General features: G+C 46.7%; 1 protein-coding gene across 1 annotated transcript in view; it reads left to right on the top strand.

Moving 5' to 3' along the window:
* Positions 1-22,044, top strand: part of EIF3B (eukaryotic translation initiation factor 3 subunit B) — a 202,960-nt gene extending 180,916 nt beyond the window's left edge. The window contains exons 12-16 of the mRNA XM_085629223.1: positions 464-586; positions 1,052-1,130; positions 11,117-11,255; positions 21,710-21,835; positions 21,949-22,044. Coding sequence (XP_085485349.1) covers positions 464-586; positions 1,052-1,130; positions 11,117-11,255; positions 21,710-21,835; positions 21,949-22,032 — 551 coding nt within the window. The 3' untranslated portion in view covers positions 22,033-22,044. The remainder of the gene's footprint in view (positions 1-463; positions 587-1,051; positions 1,131-11,116; positions 11,256-21,709; positions 21,836-21,948) is intronic.
* Positions 22,045-22,382: the final 338 nt, after the last annotated feature.

Below are 22,382 nucleotides of genomic sequence, written 5' to 3'. Positions count from 1 at the left end.
TAAATATTAAGGACCCAGCGGCTCTCCCAGAAATAGTGTTACAAAAACCATAATAAAATAAACATTGACAAAGCCAAAAGGCAAGCAGCCAACGCCAGACCAGTGGGCTTTTCCAATACTTGTGACTAATGTGAGAAAGCAGGGTTGCCTAAGGGATGCAAAACCATTGCAGTGGGCTACATTATTTCAGCTTGCAGGGCGTGACCCACTAATCTAATTAGAGGTTGCATCTTGCTTAGCATGAGCATGGGCAACATGTATTTTAGACTGTTCTAGGATTCACTTTTTAATAAATGTTTATTATATTGAAATAGGCTTGAGTATTAAACTTAGTTTGCTAGATAAGTAAATTCACAGCTTATAACATTGTAATATTTTTCTCAAGCTTATACTACAGTTCTGCACTCAAATGCATTAGGGAAATGGTAATGTCCTCCATTTCACATACTCCTTTGTTTTGCAGATGGCATCATTGCCTTTGCCTGGGAACCTAATGGAAGCAAGTTTGCTGTATTGCACGGAGAAGTCCCGAGAATATCAGTTACTTTCTACCATGTTAAAAACAATGGCAAGATTGAGCTCATCAGTAAGTAAAATTGTGATTGAAACATGCTAGTGATTTGTACTTTCTTCTTTTAGAAATGCTACCAGCTATACACGGTAAGCTGTTTTGTAGGTATCCATACAATTTTACAAGAACCTTTTTGATTTTAATGTCCCTAATCACGCTTTGTTGGATCACTGCAAGAAGTTTTCCAATGTTTAACATTTGGCGTTTTAGACCACTTGCATGTTATATTGAATTCTTCATACAGATAAGATCCCTAGTTTATTCTTTTTTTTTTTTTTTTTTGGTATGAATACATTTATGGTTTAAGCAGGATGGTCTTGTTCTAGATATGATTCATGAAAGTGCCTTGTGGTCTTGTAGAAGACAGCTTGGTTTTCAGAAAGATGAGCAGTTTTTTCGCCATCAACTTTTTGTACTTAATTTGGGAATGTTGTTTACATTTGTGTCTACATATTTGTAAGAAAAATGTTTTTCTTTCAGAATCTTATGATAAACAGCAGGCAAATACGATATTCTGGAGCCCACAGGGACAATTTTTGGTGCTCGCAGGTTTAAGAAGGTGAGTTTGTAAGTGGCCTTTGGCCTATGTCAATTGGCTTTCTTTGGCAAAAGATTAAAGTTGCTGAATCTTAACTCTCACATATTAGGACTTAAAAAGGTTCTGATATTCTAAAGAGCAGCTGATGACTGGTGTTCTACTGGGTCTCCCAATTTCTCTGGTACTTTTGTTTTAGCCTTCAGTTTATAACATTGATATAGCCTATCCCTTACCGTCAGGAGGCATTCGTTTACATTGCAAATTACTAAAACTCTGGTCAAGTTTTTTTTTTTTATCAAGTTTCCATAAAATATGTACCATAGTAATCAGACTGTTGGAAATTGCAGAGCCTTGTAAAATCATTATTTAAGCCATTCAGTGTCTTCCCCCTCATTTCATTGAAATGTCTTGCATCCGCCATGTTAATGGTAGTTTTATGTGTTGGCTAATTTACATATCCATTTGAGGGCAGAATAAAATCTAGGTTAAGTATGAAGAAAATTGTAGAAGCTTGCTCTGAATATGGAATGCCACTAGGTGGTTATACCGTGTACAGTCAAGAGATTCTCCAGAAGTGTAGAGGACTCAATGTAAACCCAAAGTGCTCCATTAGTGGTAGTGTGGGCAAACAGCCTTAGGCCTACACAGAGGAGTGTAAGACATTTATTGCACCACATTAACCAATAAGCGACACACAACTCAAAAATGAGATCCACACCAGTTTTATAAAAATAAGCTTTGTATGAGTATTATTTTAAGACCAATTTCTTCACAATAAGGTAAGTAGGTTTTGCAGGAAAAATACTTAAGACTGTTAAAAGTTGGCACCGTGCAATTTTTGAACAGTTTAATGTTATCCTATAGAGGAAAACAGTAATGCGGTTATACAGGTAAGTACACGACTTACAGTTCCAGTTCGGCCCAATGCTTTTCAATGAAAACTGAGGGTGCTTGAAGCCTCATTGCTTGCAGTTAGGTAAATCGGTTGCAGGGGGGCAAGCTTTGGGAGTTAGAGCAAGCACAACGGGTGGGGGGGGCCCACAAAGTAGCACCAAACATACATCACCAGTGGCACAGAGACGGTCGGGTGCAGGGTGCAATTACAGCGTTCTGCGCCCAATTCTTTCCAATTGAGAATTTACTTCGAACAAACAGGCTGCAGGTGTCACACATATGTTGCAGGAGGGAGACCAGAGAAAGCAGAGGCGAGTAGAGATGTTCAGTTTACCAAGGCCCAGAGGCTTTGGGTGCAGGAGTGTCTTTAGTCGTCCGAGTCTGCATGGCTTAGGTGAGGGTGTCCCTACGGGACCCTTTTCAGTCCTAATGCTCTGGGTACCCAGGAACCATTTACTAGGGACTTACAGGGGTCTGAAGGGTCAATTATGGAATAGGTTTTCGGGAAGAAGCACTGGCACAAGGGCCCTGGTTGGCAGGCACCGTGTGCAGTACAATCAATACCACATCAAATACCAGGCAAAAAGTGGGGGCTAACCAAGTCAAAAGAGGCACGTTCTCGCACAAAAAAATGCTACTAGTAGCTCTGCAAGTTATTTCCGGCACCTCCATTTATTTGAATGCAGGGTGGTGGTATTTCAGATATGATTAATAAGCGAAGTCTTACCCTCTTAATTTGTTTTCTGAATCTACACTTTATACTTGGACCTTTGCTATATTATAAATTGCTTTATTTAATAATTGGAAAGCAGGTACTCTTTTGTATGGATATAATATCTATGTGAAACGTATAATGGTAAGGTTTGAGATTGTGTTTAACTGCTGTTTTGAGGAAAAGTGAGTGTAGTATAATATGGTGCTCTATAGGTTAAAGCTTTCAGATCTCTATTAAAAAAGACTTGCATTCATGTGTAGTCTGCTGTCCTGAACCTTCTGTTTATTCTTTAAGTGAAGGAGCACTGTTATCCATCTAGGATTAGTTTCTGCCTAAGAAGGACAAGTTACCTATAGTCCTACCTCTGACATGGGTATTCTGAATCCCTAAACTGAAGAATACCCCCGCCTGCAACTGGGATCCCGGTACACTATTTTAAACTATTTCTCAGTGAAAAATATAACTAAAAGCAATGTTTTCTATTTATTTTTGTGGCTTTAAAAGATAAATTCAATAAGCCAAATTAAGAAACAATATATTAGGCAGAAAATGCAACTGAAGCACCCCTTTTTAAAACCTCCAAATCTAGGGATAATGCAGCCTCTAATAGTCTGGGCACATACAATGCCAATTAAGCACTGCACATTTAAGAAAACTCTGGAGCCAGCAAGTCTTCTGTCATGCAGTGAAGAGATAATTTGTTAACGATCCACAAACACTGTTGCCTTTCTGAAGCAGTTATTTTGCTGGAAATCTGTATTTTTCTTGGGTTTTTATTTTAGCTTCTTTCATCGTCTTTTGATGTCCCCTTAAACTTTGAGTGATTAAAAGGTACTGCAGAAAGGATTCCCCCTGCTCCCGTGGTGGAAGTTGAGATCAAGCAATCTAGTGTTTAAGTGGATCCATATGAGTTTTCCCACTGCTCCGTTGAGTTGATATTCCTTTAGTGCTATCTCTGACAACTCCGCAGCAACAAAAGAAGAGACATGGCCTTTATGTTCCCCCTAAAGGTGAGCTACCAGAAAACAAGAGAACGGATGACAGTCATTTTAGACACTCTTGAGACAGAAACTCTGATAGGGTTTGAGGATCCATATTGGTCAGTCCTCCAAGAAGAGTTTCATCCTCTTCCAGGTCAAATTTGTGCTGGCTCTTTGTCAGGTGCCCAGACTCACCACCTGAAAGAGTCCCCCTGGTGGATGATTTGGTCCCTTTTCATGACAAACAGGGCAGCTTGAAAGCTGAATATTGAGACTTCTACTCCTATTTATGAGACATCGGTTTTTTAAACTTAAGTTTTGAGACCTCAAAGATGTTTACCTGATTCCAGGTCTTCTTGACTTCCACACTTTTCTTAGGGCTGCATCGTTCAAACCAGTAGTCAGTCTTTAGGAGAAAGAATACAAGCCTCCAGAATCAGTTTCTCTTTTGTTAAGAAAAAAACACCTGCTGATACCTTGGTAGTCTTTTCTGACAGAAAAATCAATTCCTTCGGGTCAGGACACGTTGCTCCTTCAGAAGGCGAAATTAAGAAAATTTACTAGATCTGGAAGTAAGTGTGTATGCCATTATCCATGGCAGTGAAGTTTGGTCGTTCCATCGCTCTGCTGTGCTGTTACAAAAGAGAACTATGAAACTCTATGATTTATTTTCATGACCGTGTTTGTGAAGATTTGGTGGATTTCAAGTATATGCCTCAATAAGGCATAATCACATCCGACAAGACTTAGTGCAACCAAGAATTCAGCTGACTTGGCTGCGTGGAAATCTGTCATGTCATCTCTTTACGATGCAACTCCTAGCTGAGACTCGCTCACTGACTGCTCAAGATCAACAGAAAATCATGGGCATGTCTTTTTTGGATCTTCTGTCTGATTCTTATGCAGATGACAAATTCCAGTGCATGAATGATAGAATCCATGACGATTGTGGTCGAAAGAAAAGGAGTTCCTGAAGGTTTAGCTTGGTTATTATGTTGGAGGCCAACAACTTACCCATATTCCTGTTTGGAAAAGGCAGAAGCTGTTGCAAAGATAAGAACCACAGTTGCAAAAACAGATATTCCGAGACACACATCTCTGAAAAGTAGGACTCCCTACAACCTCCAGCGGCTGTGGGTAAAGCCACTCCAGCAAAACAATGACACTTGCTGTGCTGCCACAATCCAGAACCATGGCGGGGGCAGGTAGGGAATATTTCTGACAATATTCATTCATGGCAAAACTTAAAAAAAGACCATCGGTGATTATAAAGTCTCCCCGCAAGATTGGAATCCGTAGGTTATCTCAGAGAAGTTGCAGGATTCTCACACAACATTTAAAAATATTTTGATGTGAAAACATTCCTACAATAAGCAACGTTTATTATGTTGAATATGTTTGTTTTTAAAAAGCAAACCGTGGGGCGGTAGCGGACCAGGGTAACTAAATCCGTGGGTGGTGGTGGTTCGGTCCGCTCCCGGCAACGTGCTGTGGTGTCCCCTGCTCCGGGAGGACGTGGGCTGGTGCCTGGAGCTGAAGCGATTGCCTGTGAGCTGAGGTGGGCCTTGGCTCTCCCAGCCCACTGAAGCCTGGTTTATCCGGCCTGGCGGTGAGATCAATGTGACGGTGACTGCTGCGGGCACCCCTCCCCATAGAGTCGCCCGTGCTGGCCATTTTTCAAGAGTTAATGAGCGCCAATGCGGGTGAGCAGTCTGCTGGGCAGACACACGTGACGTGGCTACCCCTACCCTGCCCTTGAAAGGTAGGCAGAGAGGTCCACTCATAGGGGCCGCTGCAGTTGGGTGCTGGGACTGGGTCTCCCTGTGACAAGTATAAAGTCCTGAAAGAGGCGAGGGCACAAGACGACACACCTTTTGCGGTCTGTAGCTGTGAACCGAGCCCACACGCGGGCCTTAATATGGTCAAGGAGGAGATACAGAAGGGGCGTCCCTCGCGCCTTCCCCCGCCTCCCCCCCCCCACCTTTCTGCTGGATCCCTACAATCTCCTGCTCAGACAGGGGCAGGCGTGGGTCCCTGTTGTGACTATAGAGGTGCCTGCGGTGGCGCTGAGCCATAATCGCTGCTGATATCGCTTCTTTTGGGGATGAGGGCTTGTGTTAGCAGCCTTCTGTGGTCTGAAGAGACTCGCACCAGCTCGTCCCCGAGAGTTCTAACAGCTGCTCTTGAGTTAACTGAGGTCTTGTTGGATCGTCTTATCATATGTCAGGAGGGGCGGGTGCAATTTTTGACTAGAGAAGCATGGTGTAAGGGGGCCCTGCCTGCCACAGACTAGGAGGCTAGTTCCTTTGCGACCGACGCCTCTGAGAGATTCTATCCTCGGTCGGTGAGAGTCATGTAGACCCACCGCTCCAACAAGAAAGGCTTGTCTGTGAAGGACATGTTCACTAAAACTCTACAAAAAGTTCGGAGGCAGCCCCATAGGGAGGCGAACTGGAGTCATCGGGAGAGATGGTCCCGGAGGGGAGGACTCCTCCATCACTAAATCATTCCTGTAGCAGTTGTTTGAGTCCCTCCGCAGTGACTTTGCTGAGCTGAAGCACGATATAGGCACTGATATTAACCCCTTCCCCGCTCATGACGGAACCGTTCCGTCATGAGCCACGGTTGCCGTGTGCTCATGACGGAACGGTTCCGTCATGACAATCCTGTTGGCGGCCGCTCCGCCTGCGCGGCGCTGTTTCCCCGCCTGTGCGGGGCGACAACGCAAATGGGCGGAGTCATGACGGAACCGTTCCGTCATGAGCACAGCTCAACTGTGGCTCATGACGGAGCGGCTCCGTCATGAGCACAGGCCCACCGCGCTGCCCCCCTGCCCCCCCCCAGCGCTGCAGCGGAATGTCCACCTCCTTCAGGAAGATTGGCGGAGACTGCAGTCCCGCTGGTTTGATAGGCAATATTTTTCATCAGGAGCTACCAAGAAGGGGGGGGGGGGGGCATTTCCCTCGCAACTCACTTTGCAGGAAGGGTAGAACAGGTGCTCATGGAAACCCCGGGCAGGATGTTGGCGCTGCAAGTCACTTTTTAAAGGGGTGCATTCACTGTGGCTACCATATATGGCCCAAACAATCGACAGGAAGCTTTCTTTAGGGAGGCGTTGTTCCTGCTTCTTAGAGAGAGAGAGAGAGAGAGAGATCTATAGAGATATATAGAGATATGGTGGGTGGCGACTTTATTTTGCCATTGATGCCCAACTAGGTAGATCTGCCCCAAGGACAGGGCAGGATTGGGGACTGACTAAGGGTACCCAACAGTGGGTGGGTGAGGCAGGTTTCACAGATATTTGGAGACACATGTACCCCGGAGAAACAAGGTACACTTATTTTCTGTATCACATCAGTCATATGCACACACAGATTATTTTCTCACCACATCTCAGATCACTCGGAATACACATTCGGCTGAAATTGGGCAGCTTCACTTCTGGATCGCTACGCCTTCATTTTGTGATTTGATTATGGGGGACAGAATCCTAACCCCTACACGTCAGGGCAGGCTCGGTGGCCATGGAGGCAGCTGTGGGCGATTGATATGGGACGCGCAGAATATACCCATCTCAGGATACGCCAAACCTACTACACAGGGGAAAATAAGGCAGGGCGCATGTTGGCCCATCGCCTTCGAGCACAGGCATCGGATTGTAGGGTTTCAGAGGTGGGTCGGCTGACTGATCCCTCTGCTCATTGGACGTGGAGGTCACAAACGCCTTCCGAGACTTCTATCAGACGTTGTACCAGACGGAGCAGCTTGGCGATGTAGATATCGTGGAGTATCTAGCCTCAGTGGCCCCACTGGTGGCGACCGGATCCACCTATGGTGATCTGGAGAAGGACATAAGCACGCAGGAGGTGCTCTTGGCGATCCAGAACCTAAAATCTAATAAGGCCCCTGGTCCAGATGGTTATGGCGCTAAGTTTTATAAACATTTTGCGTAGCAGCTAGCTCCTATCCTGGCACAAGTGTACAACTCCTTCCAGGAGGGAGAGGCGCTGCTGGAATCAATGCTTCAGGCAACCTACATAGTAATCCTGAAGCCAGGGAAAGACCCTAGGGATTGCGCCTTCCATTGCCCGATTTCGCTCCGGAGCGTGGACGCAAAAATCGTCACTAGCGTCTTGGCTCACAGGATGGCCCCGTATGTGCAAGGATTGGTGAATTCTGACCAAGCCGGCTTTGTCCAGGAAAGAGGCTGCAGTGACAACATCAAAAGACTGTGCCATATACTGTACAAAACTCAGCGTACGCAGGTCCCAGCCTTGGTGCCTGCTATAGATGCCGAGAAAGCATTTGACCGAGTGCACTGGCCTTATCTACACCGGATGCTGGAAAAATTTGTATTTGGGCCGCGGCTCAGGAGCTGGATCCACTCCTGCTACTCTGCCCCTCAATCACCCGCCTTCCGTATCACGAGAGGGACCAGCTAGGGTTGCCCTCTGTCGCCGTTACTTTTTGCACTCTATATGGAGCCATTCGCTAAAAGAATACGTCTTAACCGGCTCATCTCTGGGATCAAAATGGGAGGCAGGGAACACAAGATAATGTTGTACGCTGATGATGTGCTCCTTACCCTTACAGACCCCGACTCCTCGCTAGCGGCAGTCTCCACTGAAATGGAAGACTTCCGAGTGGTCTCCGGCTTCAAGATTAATCCTCTGAAGTCCCTTGGCCTTCCCTTCCCAGTCATAGAGCGCCAACAACTCCAGAGCATAAACCCATATCAATGGGCAGAAGACAGTATACAATACCTTGGACTTCAAGTACACCCTACAACTACAGCCACCACTACCCATAACTATGGGGCCCTCCTAACACTCGCAAGGCATGACCTTGCCAAATGGAAGCCCTACAGACTTTCATGGTTGGGCCGTCTTGCAGCGATCAAGATGATACTCCTGCCTAAGCTTCTTTACACTATGCAAACACTGCCCCTCCAACCCCCTCCTTGGGTCTTATAGGGAATACAGTCCCTCCTATGGGATTTTATTTGGAAAGGCAAACGTGCACGTATGTCCAGGGCCAGCGCCTACCTTCTACCTACCCCCGAACCCCCACCCCCCCAGCTGTCGGCGGTCTGGGCCTCCCGAACCTGCAGTGGTACTACCAGGCGGCACAGCTCTGCCACTCACTGAGAAGCACTGGTGCTTTATCGACCAGGCCATTGCAGCCACCCACATCTGGAAGGTCCCCTGGCTACTGAAACCTCATAGACTCTCAGGAGTGTGTCTCCCCAGTCACTTGAGCCACAGTGGGGGTGTGGGGTAAAGTACAGCACAGCTGCGTCAGGGGCTCTCAACACCCATATCACCACAGACTCCCTTGATTGGCAACTGAGCTTTCCCACCAGCTCTTACAGGGGCTGCGTTTTCCAACTGCAAGCACGTCGGTGATTTTACGTAGACGGGCTTATGGACTTTCACACTCTGCAAGCTCACTTTAACCTACCACACTCCGCTAGATGGCAGTATCTCATGGTGGCGCACTGGGTTTTGCAGCCCTGGATTCGCCTTCATGCTAGTAGGCCTTTGACAGCATACCAGAAATGGATCCTTACTAGATCCTCAGATGCCAAACTTCTTTCGGATATGTATGCCTTCTTAGTAAGGCCGGTCCACTCGTTAGACTCGCCGGCTCGTGCCTGTTGGGAGAGGGCATGTGGAAGTACCTTTACTGACAAGTAGTGGAATACAATTCGCCATAGAGCGCGCACCTCTGTACTCAACACGACTAGCAAAGAGATGCGCCTCAAGATCGCCCACTACTGGTACCATACGCCTGCCAGAGTAGTGGCGTGGAACCGGTCTGGAGATGGGACATGTTGGCGCCATTGTGAACACCAGGCACACTCACACACATACTCTGGCACTGTCCCAAATTGGTAACCTTTTGGTCAGAAGTTTTGACTTCGGTCAATACTAAATTTCAAACAGACATACCCAAATTCCCAAGTTATATAACTCCCTCACGTATCCGCTGCGTTCGCATAGAGACAGAGCGATTACGTTGCTGCAGGGTGCAGCAAAACAACAACTGCTGGCCAGATGGGGAACAGACTCGGTTCCAAAACACTTGTTTTGCTACACAAGGTCTAAGATATACTGGGCATGGAAAAGCGGACGCCTGTGGCCACGCAGTAACTATTTTGTTTTGATCAAATGTGGAAACCCTGTATACAATTTTTGTCGGATGAATTCTGAGAAATGTTATGCTCCCAATACCTAAAAATTGAATGCCAAACACCAGGGTTTGGCTGTATGAAGTTTCACAATTCATGACGAGCAAGTAGTTGGTCTTGTTCCCCCACGGCATCCCCCACCCCCCCCCCCCCCCCCCCCCCCCCCACACACACACACACCCATTGAATGAGCAATGTTCTATTGCCGCCGGCCTATGGATGTAGGCGGCTAGTATTGTAAGCAAGGTTTCAAGTAATAGATGTTAATCCTAAAAAGTAAACCAATTAGCCAAATTAACAAACCATACATTTGGCTAAAACACTATTGATTTGCCCCCTTTTAAAGCCCTGCATTCTAGGTAAAAAAATAGCCTTTAACAGACTCTGCTCATACTTTGCCAAATTGCACCTTGAAGGGAACTCCAGAGCCAGCCAACCCTTCTATGATGTAGAGTGAGAGGCAGTTTTGAAGGAGTTAGTCATACAGGAGATGGCTAGATTTAATGCGACTTGGAAGTTGAACATAGACTTCATGGGTTTGAATTAATAAGTCCAAACGTTTAGGGTCTGAGCCAGAAGGTGGGATCATCTGGCTTGTACTGCTTTCTTCTCTTGTGCCCGCTGGAAAATCTTTTTTTCACACCCAGTAGAAGTTTGCTTCACAAATTTGACCTTTGGTCATCTGCTAAATGTGACCATTTCTTAGATGACTGTTGCTTGTTACATTGGCTGCAGATCCAGACGGGTCTTCTTTAAGGTCCTCTCTCAGCATACTGTATTTCATACTTGTCCAAGGTTACTCTAGGAGATTCTTGTCCCATTTGGCATCCCACTTTGTTTGTGTGCTGTTATGCCTTGGCCAATAGTGTGCTTTATAACCCCATAAATGAATTATTTGTTTGGCAAAAAGCAACAATAGGGGCATGTCTGAATTGAACACCATGCCAATGTAAAGATGCGTGTTTAGTCTATCCTATAATATTGTGATTTACTGTAAATGTGTTTTTTTTTTTTTTTAAAGGTATTTTCATGTTAAAGTCTGTTTTGTGGTTCTGAGAAAATAAATCTCAAGTAGAGCAATTAGTGGTACTTTTTGACTCGGATTAAACTGCTTGACTATTGGCCTTGTAAATGTGTTAATTGAAGATCTCTACCCCAGCTGTTTACATAATGAGTGTGGGATTGTTCTACCCTTTGTGATGCACCATGTATTACTTTGCATTCTCAGTATGAATGGTGCCTTGGCGTTTGTGGACACATCAGACTGCACAATCATGAACATCGCTGAACACTATACCGCATCTGATGTAGAGTGGGATCCAACTGGTCGGTTTGTTGTGACCTCTGTCTCCTGGTGGAGCCACAAGGTAAGGCAAGCATTTAGGCAGGAGGTTGATATTGTTGTTAGTGCTTGCACTGTTCAGTATATAATAATGTTCATTTGTCAAGAATTTGTTTGTAAATATCAGACGAAAGTTCCACACACTGATGGCAGTAAGGGGTGGGGTGTCTTGAGCCGGTTTGCTCAGTCTCAGCTATCATAGTTTTCTGATAGAATTACCTAGTCTTGTGAATCCTCCCAGGTGCCATTCAGAAACTTTGTAGTAGTTACCCAGTGTGAATAGTTGGTGTCCCATAGGTGTGACATCACAGAGCAAGTTGACGTCTGTTCCTTTTTCCTTCCACTGGTACATAGAGGAACTCCTGTCTTTTTTGTTGTTGGATTTCTTGCAAATGGAAATTATGGATTGTGCTATTAGGGCCATGTCACCCCCTAAAAATCGTGTTCTTCAAACAGTGTCATTCCTGTCTTATACAGAGGTCTAACTTGGATCTCCTCAACACCCGTCATGGGGCCTAGGGCTTTACTTAGTCTGTGGTAAATTTGACCTTATGCATTCTAAGGTGATAAAAGGGAGAGTAGCCAAAGTATTAATGGCTCAGACTCCAGGTTGGTAGTATTCCCTTTTTTCCTTTACAAATAAATCTTGAATAGGTAGCATGCATGGAGAGATTCTCCAACAAGCAGCATGAAAGCATCATTTAGAGAAATTGCAACATCAAAGCATCATGGAGAGGAATTCTCCAGTCCCATGCATCATTAACATTGCCAGGAAAGGTTCAAAAGTAGACGGCACAGTTACTAACTTTAGCCTCAAGATATTCATAGCCTTTGCTGTTCTGGGAGAAGTTTTGCCCCAAGTTCTGGCAACCTTTAGTCCAGTTACCCCAGTATTGGAACTGTCATTGATTCTCATGCTTTGTATCATTCCCCGTCGTCGGAATGGGAGCCTCGGTAACAAAAATATATATATATATACATATGTATAACCATAGAAACAAAAGAGAAAAATAGGCCTAGGCCTCATCTCATTTTGTAGTATATCACCCTCTTTGTGTAAAAAAGCCCAAACTTTTGCCAGGACCAATCAGCACAGCCTCACCCTCTGGAACCTTCCTGAGAGAGCTCAGAGCCTCAGATTTTTCTACCGCACGTTGTGCTAGGGAGTCTCCACTGAGCTCTGCTCAGTTTATCAGAATTTTACTATTAGTTATCTTTATTGCCATCTTTTGTGACAGAATGTCAGAAAAGGAGAAGAAAGCTTTATTCAGATCTTGTGCTTCTTGTGGGAAGAAGAGACTGTTTGTGGAAGATAAGCATGAAAACTGCATATACTGCCTGTACCCGGAACACAAGGCCACAGACTGTAAAATTTGTCAGACCTTCTCTACCAAAACCTTGAGACAGAGAGGGTCGGTTGCTGACGTGGCTGCAGAAGCTAAAGACCAGGACGGAGGTCCTCTCTTCGGATGAGGAGGAATCAATCTCTGGTACCTCCTCCAGGAGATCTAAGAAGAGGGGTAGGTCATCTCCCTCCACCTCTGTGGAACCCCCTCTCAAAGCCCCTCACGGGATCTCTGACAGGTCTGAGGAGGCTGGTCCCATGAAATCTCCTCACGGCAGTGTAAAGGAGAGGCAGGGACGGGCTGCTGGTGTGGACGTAGCCCTTAAGGACAAGAAGGAGGTTGCAACATCTTCCCCTCCGTCCCAGAAGGAGAAATCTGTGAAAAAACATGCTGCAGAAACTCCTCAGTCAATTCCAGGGAAGAAACCGCGTCCGTCGACGCAGGCTAAAGCAGGTACGTCGACGACGATCTCCATAGTTAAGACTGTTTCCATGGGGTCGTCGACGAGACCGTCGACGATATCTACTTCATCGTCTACGACGGCTACTTTCTCGTCTTCGACGGCGGTGTCGACGACGAAGACCACGTCGCCGATGACGGCGACGAGTTCGTCGATGTTGCTGACGACGAGTTCGTCGACGAGACCGTCGACGGGTGCTCCTCCGACGATGATACATGCTCCGTCGACGAAGAAGAAAGCTCCGTCGACGACTGCTCCGTCGACGACGATTCCGGAACTGTCGACGGCCTCATCGTCGACGACGATTCTAGCCCCGTCGACGACAGTTACTCTTCAGTCGACGATGTCGTCGTCGAGTTCGTCGACGCAGGGAATCCCTTTGCCATCGACTCCGTCGACGGGACCGTCGACGACGAAAAATTCAGGATTTGCCATCCAGAGATTAAAGATTACGCCGGACATGACTTCTACTAGGCGGGTCACGCCTTTGCCACCATCCATGCTTCTCGATGACTCGGAGGAAGAGGATGGGCAGTATGGGGACGCCTACAGCCCTTCAGACCTGAATGTGAAACAGCAGGTCACAGATACTGAGGACTTTTATGGTCCAGAGGTGCAGGAGGGGCGGCAAAGCTTGACACAGGAAGTACACCCCCGCTCTCTGAGGAAGGATATGATAGCCTTGCCAGTGGTTTTAGTGACGGATTTGCAAATGATGCTGCAAGACTATAAAACTCGTTTTCCGACATTACCGGATCTCACTCCGGTGCGTCCTTCTACGTCTGTTGTGCCACGTGACATGGCAATGGACTTACCACCTCTGCCAAGGGACATACCTCGTACCACTTCACCGGTGGTACCCTTAGTGGTTCCCCAACCTTCAGGTACGGAACCTGCCGATCGAGACACACAAGATTTGGATACAGATGAGGACGACGAGGGACAGGTGATCCCTCTTACTGATCCAGGGGATCCTGATGGGGACCCTGATGATATGCAGGATCCGGATGCTGTGGGCCGGGAGACAAATATATCGCCTCCAGCAGACATTGGTGGTTTCCATAATTTGATGGAACGGGCATCCAAGAGGTTTGGTCTGCCCCTTACAGTGGAGCAGTCCGACTGCTTCCTATATGACTTTAAAGCTCAGTATAAGAAGTCGGTCAGATCGATTCCCATCATAGAACATGTCTGGGATGAGGGAATTAAGACGATGCAGAATCCGGCGATGGTCATTCCGGTTCTTCCCCGGCTGGAGAAGAAATACAAGGCCCCTGAGGGCAGTCCTGCATGTCTTCTAGGACAACCTAAGCCGGATTCCGTTATTTCACAAGCCGCACAAAGCAAGTCAAAGAATCCGTCCACTCCGTTAACCACGCCTCCAGATAAGGCAGGCAGAAGGCTGGACAATGTGGGTAAAAGATTCTCCACCATGGCCAGCTTGTTGGTGCGTGCAGCTAATTCTCTGGCTATTCTAGGCTGGTACGACCGCCAGATGTGGTGCGACATGGAGCCGTTCATGGACCAGCTACCAGACTCGAGTCAAGAGGAAGCCAAGCAGATTCTGATGGAAGGAGAAAGATGAGCTTCGGAAGTCATTGACTGTGCGATGGACATAGCTTCTACTGCTTTCAGGGCTTTGGCAGGGTCAGCGGTCTTGCGCCGTCAAGGCTGGTTGAAGGCGACCTGGTTTCGCCAGGAGGTCCAGAATAAGATCTTGGACCTTCCCTTTGACGGGGAGATGCTTTTTGGTAAGCATGTGGATGACGCCCTCCAAAGCATAAAAAAGGACACAGACACAGCTAAGTCCTTGGGATCTTTGAACTATCGCAAAGTGCCATTCAGAGGGGCATGTGGTCGGGGGTTTTCTAATTACAGAGGAAACCAACGTCAATATTCCACACCATCAGGACAGTCCTATAAAGGTCAATACTCCAGCCAGCGCCAAGGACAGTCGGCGTCTTTCTCTCGACAGTCCCAGAGAGGACGTCAGAATCGTCAGGGACGAGACAACGCCAAGAGGCAATAGCGGCCTCCTGGCTCTGGCTACTGTTCCTCCCCTACCAAAAACACCGGTCGGGGGCAGGATATCTTTTTGTCTGGACAGCTGGGTTCGTTTAACATCAGACCGGTGGGTCTTGAATATCGTTCAGAGTGGCCATACGTTGGAGTTCCAAGATCTTCCTCCAACAAGAGCTCCGGACGCCCGTGCATCGAAACATCTCCGACTATTGCATCTCGAAGCCCACCAACTTTTCATCAAGGGGGCGATAGAGCCCGTGCCTCTTTCACAAAGGGGCAAGGGGTTTTATTCCAGGTTATTCCTGGTTCGGAAGACGGAGGATACATGGCGTCCTATACTAGACCTCAGGGAGCTCAACACCTATCTCATCAAACTCTTTCAGGATGGTCACTCTCCAGGATATTCTACGACTACTCAATGCGGGAGATTTTTTGGCGTCCCTGGATTTAGAGGATGCATACTTTCATGTTCCGATCCACCCAGCTCACAGGCAATATCTACGCTTCACAGTAGGCAAGAGCCATTTCCCGTTCAAGGTGCTCCCGTTTGGCCTTCGGTCGGCACCCCGAATTTTCACGAAGATGCTGGCAGCAGTCGCTGCTTTTCTAAGGAAGCAGTCCTTGGAAGTGTTCCCGTACTTGGACGACTGGCTCGTCAAGGCTCCGTCGTTCAGGGCTACGTCTCAGGCCGTGTCAACTTGCATACGATTGTTCGCCCATTTGGGTCTTCAGCTCAATATGTCCAAGTCGGTGCTGATACCCTCCAGGTCACGGAAGTTCCTTGGGGCTATTCTGGACACGAAACGATGCACGGCTCGTCCGTCGGAGGAGCGTCAGGGCAAAATGACCACTTCCGCTCGCCAAATGCTGCACAAGAGACATGTATCGGTTCGACAGTACAAGTCCTTACTCGGATCAATCTCATCCTGCATACCTTTGATACCGCATTGCAGGCTTCATATGCGTCCTCTACAGGAGGAGTTGGACAAACAATGGCGCCAGGCAGAAGGCTCGTTCAACGACAAGGTGTGGATAACGCCTGCCATGCGCAAAGCCTGCGAATGGTGGCTGGTGAAGGAGAACATCGCAGGAGGATTAACGTTCCGGATCCCTCCTTCTCCTATGGTGGTGACCACAGATGCTTCCCTAGAAGGATGGGGAGCTGTCCTCCAGGAGCTTCAGGTCAGCGGTCACTGGAGTCCAGCAGACAGACTACGCCACATCAATCTTTTGGAGCTGAGGGCCATTCACTTAGCCTTGCTGGCGTTCCTTCCCAGACTTCAGAATCGTGCAGTGCTGGTCCGGACAGACAACACGACGGCCATGCACTATATCAACAAGCAAGGGGGAACAAGGTCGCGGACTCTGTCCAAAGAAGCTCAGATGATCTGGGATTTTGCGATCTCTCACAAGATCACTCTGCAAGCCGAGCACCTAGCAGGGTGTCTCAACATCACAGCGGATGCTCTAAGTCGACAGACGGAAGTGACACACGAGTGGGAGTTAGATCAGGCCACGCTGGAGGCAGTGTTCAAAAGATGGGGTACTCCGACCATAGACCTCTTTGCGTCCCCGGAGAACGCCAAGTGCCGGTTTTACGCAAGCAAGGTTCCCCAGCAAGGGTCTCTGGGGAATGCCCTTTCGATTGCTTGGTTCGGCGCATTTTGCTACGCCTTTCCTCCCATTCCCCTCATTCCTCGAGTTCTCAGGAAAGTCAGGGCGGAACCATGCAAGATGATTCTCATTGCTCCAGCATGGGCGCGACAGTTCTGGTACACGGAACTCCTGCTTCTCTCCCAGGATTGCCCGATTCGCTTGCCACTGATTCCATCTCTGTTGTCGCGAGATCAGGGGCAGGTGCTCCATCCGGATCCGAAGTCACTTCACTTGACAGCGTGGCTCCTGAACACAGAGAATTCCGTCATCTGAATCTCTCCAAGGAGTGCAGGGATGTTTTATCTCAGGCGCGGGCACCAAGCACTAATAAGACTTACAGGGCAAAATGGAAGAGATTTTATCTGTGGTGCCAGAGGAATAAACTCCATCCTTACAAATCCCGGCCACATCAGGTTTTGCCTTACATCCTGTCTCTGGCTAAATCAGGTCTGGCGCACTCTTCGGTCAAGGTACATCTGGCTGCCATATCCCGCTTTCGACGGAAGACATCGGGGCCATCTCTATGGTCCGCAAGGATTGTTAAGCAGTTCCTTAAGGGGTTATTTCGGATGTTTTCTCCGGTCCGACCACCCCCTCCTATCTGGCAGCTTAACCTAGTACTGGCTCAACTGATGAAAGCGCCCTTTGAGCCTATTCACAAGGCGGACTTGAAGTTCCTATCGTGGAAACTAGCCCTTCTCTTGGCATTAACTTCGGCTAGGAGGGTTAGTGAACTCCAGGCTCTCTCTATAGTAGAGCCTTTTCTGCAGTTCAAGAGGGATGTGATGATTTTGAGAACCAACCCAAAATTCATCCCGAAGGTGCCTTCGGAGTTTCATTTGAATGAACCCTTAATTTTGAACTCCTTTTTTCCGTGTCCTTCCACCCAGGCGGAACGAACATTGCATTCTTTGGATGTCCAAAGATGTCTGAAATTCTATCTCGAGCGCACACGCTCTTTCAGAAAGTTTACTCAGCTATTTATTGCCTACAGTGCACCACGGAAGGGGTTGCCGCTCGCCAAGAGTGGCATTTCCCGCTGGATCTCCAGTGCAATTCAATACTGTCATCAGGCTGCGGGCAAACCTTTGGATAGAAGGGCCCGGGCTCATTCTACAAGAGCGATGGCGTCTTCAGTGGCTCTTTGCTGGAGTGGCGATCAAGGACATTTGCAGGGCAGCAACGTGGAGCAGTGTACACACCTTCACGAAGCACTACTGCCTGGAATCGGTGGGACGAGCTGACGCTGCTGTTGGTCAAGCAGTCCTCCGGAATCTTTTTCAATGAGAGGTGAGCTTTCCCTACAATCCCTCCATCCTGCTAAGCACATTTGGTTTCAGTAATGGTTGTTTTATCATGTACACTGAGATGATTTTGTAAAGCCATGTGTTTTCCGAAATGTGCTTGTCGTGATTTACTGCTTGCTATTCTGATACAAAGCATGAGAATCTATGAAAGTTCCAATACTGGGGTAAGAAAACAATTTACTTACCTGTAACTTTGGTTCCCCAGTATTCGTAACTTTCATAGATTCTCATGCGCCCACCCACCTCCCCTGGGAAAGCTCTGCCGGTTTACTGAGGTAGTGGCTGTTGGCCCAACGGCTACGAAAATCTGAGGCTCTGAGCTCTCTCAGGAAGGTTCCAGAGGGTGAGGCTGTGCTGATTGGTCCTGGCAAAAGTTTGGGCTCTTTTACACAAAGAGGGTGATATACTACAAAATGAGATGAGGCCTAGGCCTATTTTTCTCTTTTGTTTCTATGGTTATACATATGTATATATATATATTTTTGTTACCGAGGCTCCCATTCCGACGACGGGGAATGATACAAAGCATGAGAATCTATGAAAGTTACCAATACTGGGGAACCAAAGTTACAGGTAAGTAAGTTGTTTTCTTATAGCAAGTGATGGTCTATAAAATGGGTCATGCTCCAGATCTTCTGCTCCACCTCTCTCTGGTGGGCATGCTGGCACTAAGGAGTCTTAGGGCTCCAACTGGGAGCTGGCCCAAAGCTGCTATGGCATCAAGGGCTCCTTCTGTTAAACTGTGAAGGCCTTGCTGCGTGTATAACCCTGCATGCACAGACTCTGGATCAAATTCCTAGTGCCTTAAAGACAGTCTGTTTTGGCCTGAATGAGAGGGAACGTCAAAGCCTCTTCCTTATATGGTCTCATGTGTGAACCTCTGCAAGCTGACCAATGGTTCAGCAGGATAGTCACTCTCTAGACTGCATTTAGATGCTGTAGGAAGCTGGCACTTCATGTGCTATACCACTAATTGGTTATATTGTCTAAAGAGTCCAATGATTCCCCCAGAAGTGTACAGGGCTCAATGTAAACCCAAAGTGCTTGATTTGTGGTAGTGTTGTCGAGCAGCCTTAGGCCTAACACAGTGGAGTGAAAGACATTTGCTATACACACAGTGACTAATAAATGGCACACCAATTTTATAAAAATAAGCTTCTTTCAAGATTTATTTTTAGACCAAGATGTACGTTAAAAGGTAAGTACGTATTTTAATAAATAAACTTTTACCTTTAAATAGTGGACAGGGGTTTCGGGTGCAGGGTTGTCCTTTGGCGTCAGAAACAGCTTACCCAGCAGGTCGTGTTCTGGCAGGGTCTTACGATTAAGGCTACAGTTGTCGAGGTAGAGTCCGGCAGGAGTCAGCCCACAGTGGACTCTGGTTCTAAATCAATGACGAACCTTCACAGCACCGGTGGGCCACTTGGAATCGGGCTGTGGGCATCTGGTACGAAGGAGGGTCTGAAGGCGGTTTTGCGGTTCCTCTGGGCAGACCTATTTGGTTTTAAAGTTGGTTTCTTCTTGGACAGGCCCGCTGTCCACAGGAGTTTGTTGATCTCTATAGAAGGCAGACAGTCCTCCCAGAGTCTTGGAGGTTGCTGGGCCTGCAGGACGTGTCGACATTTGTTGCAGGGGCAAAAGGCAGCAGACATGCCGGCAGGGCTGCCGCCAAGTCCATCACGGGTCCTCATTCTTTTCTGCTGGTGCATCTCTTCAGTGTCCAAGCTATGTAGGTTGTAAGGAATCTGCATTTAGGGTCTTAGGGTGCCACCTAAATAATAGATTTAGGGGTGTTGCAGGGGAGTGACAGATGGGGCCCAATGGGTTCCTTACCTGTGGTGTCTACACCATCTACTATGCCACCTTCCTGTGATAGGGGGCATAGCTCTAACCCTGATTGGCTAAGTCCCACCATCTTCAAGATTGTGAGCACTGAAAAACGTGATTCACTTTGCCTCTGGCACCTGTGGGGTGGAGTTGGCAAAGGGGGGGGGGCACACCTTCCATTCTGACCTAGTTTTCCTGCCAAAAGTGGGGTTTTAATCGGGGACTGCCATCTGCTGCTAGCAGAGGCTGGGGTCGCATTACAAAGCCGACATGGCCTTTGAATCTTCCCTCTCGAGCATTGTGCTCATCCTGGAGGAGGAGGTGTGACACCTCTGCCCAGGTTGGACTTTGTTTCTGGCCTAAGAGCAGGGACTCTCGATCCAGGCGTCCGAGACCACACCAGGGTTGATAGGTTGGTACCAGGGGTACAATTTACTAGGGACTTACGGGGGATCTGAAGTTGTGCCAATCATGGTACAGTTTTAGGGAAGGAGCTCTGGCGCAGGGGACTTGGTTGGCAGGGACCCTGTGCACTTTAATCAAAAGCACATCATGTTTCAGGCAAAAATTGAGGGCCTAACCATGTCAAAAGAGGCAGTTTTTCACAGATGCCTTACAGATACTGTTTTTCAACACTGATGCTAATAATAGTGATGTGGAAAATAATTTTCCTCCATATTATTGTTATGCTGACCTCTTTGTTGCTTTTCAAAATACCTGTGGATTGAGCATCTTTCCCGATGTGAAGTTGAGCTGCACCTTTGGTCTTTCTTCTGAGGAGGTGACCTCTTTTGTCTGCATTTAGCTGAAAGCATCTGAAGTTCTGGGACTTCTTTAGTCCATTGAAGATTCCAAGATTGCCATGTTGACTGAGATTTCCGGAGCCTGCTTCTTCTACCTTGGAGCCTTTGCTGCCTTTGTGAGGCCTTTTTGGATCAAGTGCGTAATCCTTCTCTACACAACAGCACCATAGGCTTGAGGACCCAAAGTTCATTTCTACTCAACTATCGTATGAGAGTTTAGTGACGCATGTGTCCTTTAAACAGTATGTAACCCCGCAACATGTTTGGGTTATTAGTAAGCCACATTTTTTCCCAGAAATGGGTTCCTCTAGTCAGAGTTCGCAGGTAGAAGTCTTGGTACATAAAACTAAGAATTTGAATGAAGTGTATGATGCCGAGTGTGGTCTTAACGCTCCAAGCCATCACGCATGCACACATGCAAGAGAAAAATAGCTCCAATTTCGTAAACAATTAAGATTTCCTCAACTATGCAAATTGAGATAAGCCTCTTATTTCCAGTGTATCTCTATTGTTGAAACACCAATGGAAATTGGCCCTCTTTTTTTTTTTTTCTCCTTCTGATTTAAATAGTTTTTTTGCCCTCTGGAATCTTCTCCAACACAACATTGTTAAAGTTCTAGATCAGTTTGAAACCCAGAACTGTCATGGAATTTTTCATGGTAGTATTGCTCTCACCAGAATAAGTATTGATGCAGAATTAATCCTGATAAACCTAGGTTTCCCTATAATTGAAAGGCTGAAATGTTCTAAGGGATGCTTGGGCGAAAATAAATATTTCCTGTTTTTTTTATTTAAAAAATGTGAATGGTATTTGGTGGAGAGAGTTTGCCAGAATGAAAAAAAATATATATCTTGTTAAATGGACTGTCATATATTGCATTATGGAAAAGCTTCTGTGAAGAATTTCAAGTGATGGTATCTATATGTGTGGTGGGATAGGTATGTTTTCATTTATTCATTTATTAGTAAACACAATAGCCTCCCTTTCCAGTCTTTTAAAACCCATCTTCTTGAAACTTTAAAATCATCATAGACCAACAATACTCTCACTTTCTCAGGTGGATAATGCCTACTGGCTGTGGACCTTCCAGGGACGTCTTCTCCAAAAGAACAGTAAAGATCGTTTCTGCCAGCTGCTTTGGAGACCTCGACCTCCGACTCTTCTTAGCCAAGATCAAATAAAGGTGTGAAGTGGCCTCCATCCTCCTTATCTCATACTGTGTTTGTGATATGGGTTTTCCTGGGTCATCAATTGAAAGCTTCATGCAAAGTATCTCTCTTCTGTTCTTTTTTGCAGACCATTAAGAAGGACTTGAAGAAGTACTCCAAGATCTTTGAACAGAAGGATCGTCTAAGCCAGTCCAAGGCCTCCAAGGTATGATTAGAGATGTTTCCTCATGGATTTACATATTTGTTTTTTTGCTTTTGAAAAGCACTAGATGCTTGCTCTTCTGAGCAGATTATGTGGAAGGTAACTTCAGAATGAAGCTCTAAAGTCCAGTGTATCTTCATATGATCAGAGAAACTGGATCCCGGTTTGGATGTTCTACAATCTTGTGTGACTTTTACAAGGTGTGATAAAGCTGAGACCTGTTTTGATTTTTGTATTAGATTTTGTAACAATCTTTACTTAACTCTGCTCTGACATTTATTTTCCATTGTGAGTGCCTACAAAAATGCTCTTCTGAAAGACTGCTAACCGCAAATTCCTCACATTGTGAATTTCCGACT

Source organism: Triturus cristatus, chromosome 10, assembly GCF_964204655.1.
Source record: "Triturus cristatus chromosome 10, aTriCri1.1, whole genome shotgun sequence".
NCBI classification, from domain to species: domain Eukaryota; kingdom Metazoa; phylum Chordata; class Amphibia; order Caudata; family Salamandridae; genus Triturus; species Triturus cristatus.
The sequence above is the reverse complement of the archived record's forward strand: the minus strand, read 5'-3'. Positions and strand labels throughout refer to the sequence as shown.